The 6,473-nt window shown below is 36.3% G+C and overlaps 1 protein-coding gene across 1 annotated transcript; it reads left to right on the top strand.

Annotated features, from left to right (window-relative positions):
- The first annotated feature begins 912 nt into the window (after positions 1 to 912).
- LOC128892764 (uncharacterized) lies at positions 913 to 6,467 on the top strand. The gene is made up of 3 exons (XM_054153305.1): positions 913 to 917; positions 1,024 to 1,297; positions 5,786 to 6,467. The coding sequence occupies exons 1-3, from the start codon at positions 913 to 915 to the stop codon at positions 5,924 to 5,926; spliced, it is 420 nt and encodes a 139-aa protein (XP_054009280.1). The 3' UTR covers positions 5,927 to 6,467.
- The last annotated feature ends 6 nt before the right edge of the window (positions 6,468 to 6,473 follow it).

The raw sequence follows: 6,473 nt of genomic DNA, 5'->3' as shown, positions 1-6,473 counted from the left end.
ATTGATTTAACGAACATAAACAAAATTTCTCGGAACCCATTTCTCGAGGATATATATGTATATATATATACACATATATATCTTCGAGAAATGGGTTCCGAGAAATTTTGTTTATGTTCGTTAAATCAATTTTTCAATATATATGTATATATATATATATACACATATATATCTTCGAGAAATGGGTTCCGAGAAATTTTGTTTATGTTCGTTAAATCAATTTTTCAAAAATATCAGCTTATAGGGGATAATGAAACAAAACTTTTGTATATTTAGAGTTTATTCATAGGATGCTTAGTTTCAAAAATAAAAATTCAAAAGTTCGTTGCAAAAATTGTATCTTAGGAAAAAGATCTTCTATGTTTAAAATGTTTATCTCTGTAATTAAATGTTGTATGAATAAACTGTAGTTATAAAAAAGTTTCGTTTTGTCATTCTTTGTAAGGTGATATTTTTTTTTTTTTTTTAATTTCGATTGTTCGACTGTTGTTTTCTTTTTTCTTTAAGACAACAGAATCAGACCACTACGAGATTTCAGGAAAACGGTCTTTTAAGTTTTTAATTCTTATCTCTGTAACTAAACGTCGTATGAATGATCTGTAACTGTAAAAAAAAGTTTCGTTTCGTCATTCTCTGTAAGGTGATATTTTCTTTACATACATATGAAATAAAGTATTGTTTATGTTACGGAACAAAGCTTACTCGTAAACCGTGTGTATTTTCCAAAAATGCTTACTCGTCAAAGAGTTAAGAAGCATCGCGACAGAAATAGTTACAAACGAACGTCGGTAGGTTTATTGTCAATGAAAGTAATATAAAAAGAATTACAATCCGAGGACTTGTTTACTAGACCCAATTTCCTAACACGGTGTTTTAGTCCCTTAAAGCAGCATCATTAATCCGCAAAGGATAATGCAGTAATCCGAGTGTAAAGCTGCTCGATACTCTTTCATCCAATATTTTGCACAGTTCGCTGGGTTCGAAGGTAAACAAATAACAAGGCTGAAACGTGCTGTTTTTCAGATACGTGGGCGGTTCGAGGCGAGAGTTGTCCGGGGTGAAGGAACTGGTGACCTCGAGGAGGGTGCAGAAGAGACCCTCCGCGAACGTTGTAAGGTCGGATGGAGGTTGCATCGGGGGCAGTCCAGGAAGCGGCGGCGTCATTGCAGGTGGCTTGCTAGGCGGTTGCAGCGGTGGCAACGACGCCTTAGCAGAGTTAACCATCGAGGACCTGGCATCTCTTCCCGCCGGAAATCACACCTCAGCCAATCACACGGGCCATTCCTCTCATCACAAGGTCAGCGAACTTACCTAAATCGATATTTCGTCGTTGCTGTTCGTCGTTGAAACGAACCGCGGCTCTACATAGTATGCACGCTGGCGAGTTGCTTAAGGCCGCTGCATAGTTTCGCTACCAAACGGTTCGCGTCTCGTAAACTTGGCTTCTTGTATGTCAGACTAACGAGCAGTGCTAGAGAGGTTGGCTAGTGGCTCTGACTGATAATGGTACAATCTCCTCGAATGTATTGTGCCGCAGTGGTCATAGAAATTGCAACTCTCGACTGAGATACGACTGAGTCAAATATGTGGACAGCGTTGCGAATGTGGTAGCTACATTAAATAGATTCATTGTAATTGATTCAAGTTTCTTTAATGCTTTGTAATGCAGACGGTTACGTCCAGGTTACAGCTGGATTACATACTTACTGCTTATGTGAAAGTACAGCTGAAAAACAGTGTTATTGGTAAGGTGATTATGTGATCTTTACCATTTTATTGTTATTTTAACATTTTTTTTTTGTAAACGCTTTTAAATCTCAGATTAACATTGTTTTTAAGCTGAGTATTCTTATAGACTTCTCCAATGTATATATATCGACTATTTATTGTATGGAACCTTGGTCGAGGGCCATGGGTTATAACTCAGTTCAAAAGTGGATTCTCAATTTCATTGAGCTCGCGTACAATTTAGACAAAAAATTCTAGCTGATTTAAATCATGGATAATTATGGAGAATTTAAAGAGAGAATGACATTTGACAATTCTGATTTATTTGCGAACGTTTAGCGTGCGACGATACTATCACGGTCCTATTTATGGGATTAATTGAATCATGGGATAATTGATGTACATGCATAGTTAAATCGAAGCTCTGTTTCCCATTTACATAACATGAACAGTTTTGATCAAATCAGTAATGTCAGAGAACCTCTCAATATCTATTCTATGTTCGTGTTATAAATTAATATCGAGTGTATCAAACATAGAAATCTCAATAGAACTTTATAACGCCACGTATAAGCCGTAAATATTTTTACGTATTTAAGAATTCTTGACCTCCGCAACAATTTAATCCACAATATACCCAAACAGGAATTCGATCGAAACAATTTCATTACAGTTACCCAAAACAATTTAGAGTTTTTTAAACACGTTCTCAAACTTCTATTTTTACTATTTTAAATTTGTATTTCACAACCCTCTAGTATTGTATATTGTGTCCAAACAGAAATTCGATAAAAACAAATTCATTGGCAATACAATTGGTCTATTAAATTTTTTGCAAACATATTTAAGAATGCTATTATTATATCACAGAAAATAATAACTCTCAACATATATTATACGACAAATAATTATTTGGGACTGTAAAAAATTATATTTATATCATAAGAAAAATTTGCTAATTAATAATTGCATTCTCCTACACTATACCAGAAAATTATAGTTTATTGTATCTTAAGATTAATTTATCTCCGATATAGATACCCTGTTTCTACTAAACACAACTCTTTATAAATTATAAAGCAACGTAAATTGAATTAAAACTTCCGAAGCGCATACGCGCGTCTTTTACGGGAATAGTTTTAAAAGTTACAAACAATTGCAATAATTTAATTTTATTCCGTGGTGGTCCACTAACATATTTTTTTATAGAAAAGATCCATGGGAAGATCGAAGTTTATTAAGCACCGACGTTTAATTTGCATAACGATGCAGACTGAATTAATTTGAAATAATTCCTTCCGCACGAACGTCAAAGATCCTGTTTGTATTTTGTTAACTGAAAAATCGTCAAGAAAAAAAGCCGAACATTGCGGTTCATTAAACAGTATTAACGATTCTCTCGATATCAACGAAAGCGCGCATCGCTTTGACTTTGATCATGCTCGGAACGAACGTTAGGCTTTTGACTAGTTATTCGCGCACTTCATCATCCTTAATTAAAGTAATCCGTCGGTCGCTTGTTCATTATCACTCGACGATTAACATGACTTCGTGCCAGTTCGGTGGGTGTGCCAATTAGGTTTCATTGAACGTTAGTTGACATCGAATTGCGTGATAAACATCGGCGAAAATTAATTAAGCCTAAATCAGAGTTGCGGGTGAATCCATCCGCACGAAACAAACGGTAACGAGGTGAAACAATGCGAATTACATCTGTACAGTCCCTCGTAAAAGTATTTGAACACCAGTATATATTATGTGTGATTCGTGGTTGAAGTAAGTAATACGAGTAACACATTCGAAGAATACATCATTTCATGTTACAGTTTATATCATTTTAATGTAAATTTTAAAAGATCTTTTTCGATAAGTATACGCTACATAGCTTTTAATTGATATCAACTTCTTCGGACAGTAAGCAGATTGATGTAATAAAGATGAAAATTTAAATAGAGATAGCTAAACTAATATTTGCAAAAACTTGGTCAATTTCTGGCCTAATCAAACAACTCCACCATTCCGCAAGAAATTGACTAAATAAACTTTCAAGTGTCGAGCCAGATCGATTGGCGGTCTTTAATTCGATTCCTATGGTAATTCGATTTTGGGAGCATTTAAAACACACCACCCAGTATGTGGCAGCTGCGCGGCTGGAACAGCTGACGCACACGTATGTATGTATGAAATTTGTTTGCGCTCCAACTCACGTTCGCGATTGTGCGTCGTCGATGTACGTTTCACAGAGAGCGCACGCGGTTATTGAATAATTACGCGAGTGCACGTAATCCTTCTTGAATAATTATTACGTGCCGGGTGATCCATGGGGTATCCCATCGTCGGTCGTTCGGAACCCATCGACTGTTCAACAATTATCGAGGTTTGGATTCGAGAAACCGTGGCGAACGGGCTGATCGTTTTTCCCTGTACATCGAATTCCACAGGAATGTGAGCTCCACAACCGATGACTTCAAAATCTTTATGATAGAATTTTGGTTTCGTTTAGAAAGTACAATAGAATTCCGATAGTGCAAACATGTGAAAAAGACATTTACGAGATATTAAAAAATAAAATAAATAATATTACTTCGGATACAATGAAAGAAAATTATAGCTAGAGTGTCAAGATTGGTGAAAGAAATTTTAGAAACACGTAGCGGATTAATGGAAAGAAAATTAAATTGATTTTCAATGTTGAAATACAATTTTTGCTATTAAATAAACAATTGGAGAAATATATTACATGATGCAACAAAACGTATATACGAATACGTGAGTGATATTCATTAGCGACATTGACAGATTCGTAATTTTCTTTATGCATCTTTGTATATTTATTTCAATTGAGAAAATGTCCACGTACATATTTATGAGCGTAGGTGTACATCAGAAGCTAACAACGAAATGAAATCCGGAGCCCAACGCAAGTGGACGAAATTTTTAATTCGTCAAATGAATTATTGAAAAATATCTTCTTGTAGAGAATGACAAGATGATTTTTTTTTTTATATTTACAGTTTATTCATCCGACACGTTTAGTTTCATAGATAAAAATTTAAAACTTAGAGGACCTTTCTCCTGAGATTTCGTAGTGGTCTGATCCTGTTGCTATTGTCTTAAAGAAAAAGAAACAACAGTCGAACAATCGAATCTATAAAAAATATCACCTTATAGAGAATGACAAAACGAAATTTTTTAATATTTACAGTTTATTCATGTGACAGATACGTGACAGATATACTCGATTCAACGTATATATATATATATTTTTTCTTTCTTAATAGAAACAGACTGAACCGTTCGAAACGTAAACTCATAGAAACAGCGTTCATTTCTCACGAGATTCATTTTTGTAATAGATTTCAATGAAAAGTCTAACAATCCCCCTATTCCAATTTCACTCGCTTCGCGTACATTTCGCTCGTTCATTTTCTCCCCCTTTATTCCCAGCTTTAATATACGGCGTGCGTTGCACCGATGTACCACTGCATGTTGCACCGTACACGTTTGACCCCCTTTTCCCTAACAGCCCCATTCACCGTGTCCTCCCCTTTTTCTCTGTTGCTTCGGCGCATCGGTGGGACGCTGTACGCTGTCGACAGTTCGGTTATGTCTCGTATGCGAGCAGTCTGCGCCACCCACCCGATGAATGAGAGGCTTAGAGAACACCTGAGATATCTCTGACCAACTTACCAAGTCGCACTCGTCGTACCAGACACGGAACAAAAGCAAGAGAAAACAAACGACTCGTTAGCGTTGTCATTCGATTCTGGTGTCTCCGATTATTTTACAAAATTTTTTCTATTTCTTATTATACGTTTACGAAAGTATTATTCATGGGTTGGCGAGGTTTTCCTGATTCGAATGAGCCCAAACACGACTATATTCGGGTTACTTTCAACTGCATTTAATTGACAATGATTTCAAAATAACTGCAATATCGTGCAAGCAAAAGTAATCCAAATGAGATCGTGTTTGAACTCTTTTTCATCGGGAGAACCTCAACGATCCGTTGTTAATACTAGCACGAAAATATGATAAAAAATATATAAATTTTAAGATTCTTTTGACAAACGAAATTCCTTCGACGTTTCTTGCGACGGCGTACGTTGTCCGCGTGTCTCGCTCGATGAATGAGAAACTTCCAGAACATCTGAGATATCTGGGAGCAACTTTCCAAGTCGTACTAAAGGGAGAATAAAAAAGAAAGGAACCAACGAACTCGCTGGCATCGTCGTTCGATTCGTTGTGTCGACGTTTCTTAGAGCTTTTCCGAGTTTCCACCCCCATCCACTTTCCGCGTCACTTTATTTTCTTTTCTTACTGGAATCCTTATCCTCCATTGAGGGACTCCTTCGTCGATATTCCTGTCATACTTGTCGTTTTCCTCTCTAGCCGCCTTAAAACTCGACGGTTTATCAAATGCTTCGACGGTTTATCAAATGCTTCGACGGCTGAAAACAATACTCTCTGGGGAGGGTGTCTCGATTTCTTTCGACGTACTTCCAAGAAACCAGCACTTCCGGTGGATCGCAAAAGTAAACAGGTCGATGGTACTTGAACTATTAAGTCGTCCATTTACTTATTATTCAGGTATCGTTTTTAAGTGGTCATTATTCAAATGAATAATGCATCGTCCGAAACCATTGTTACTCCTTAATGATATACAAAACAGATGATATACAAAATAGCAACAGGATCATTTGTATTAGGAACACGTCCTCTAAATTATTGATTAGAATTTCAAG

This window comes from Hylaeus anthracinus, unplaced genomic scaffold, assembly GCF_026225885.1.
Source record: "Hylaeus anthracinus isolate JK02 unplaced genomic scaffold, UHH_iyHylAnth1.0_haploid 17314, whole genome shotgun sequence".
NCBI lineage: Eukaryota > Metazoa > Arthropoda > Insecta > Hymenoptera > Colletidae > Hylaeus > Hylaeus anthracinus.
The sequence above is the reverse complement of the archived record's forward strand: the minus strand, read 5'-3'. Positions and strand labels throughout refer to the sequence as shown.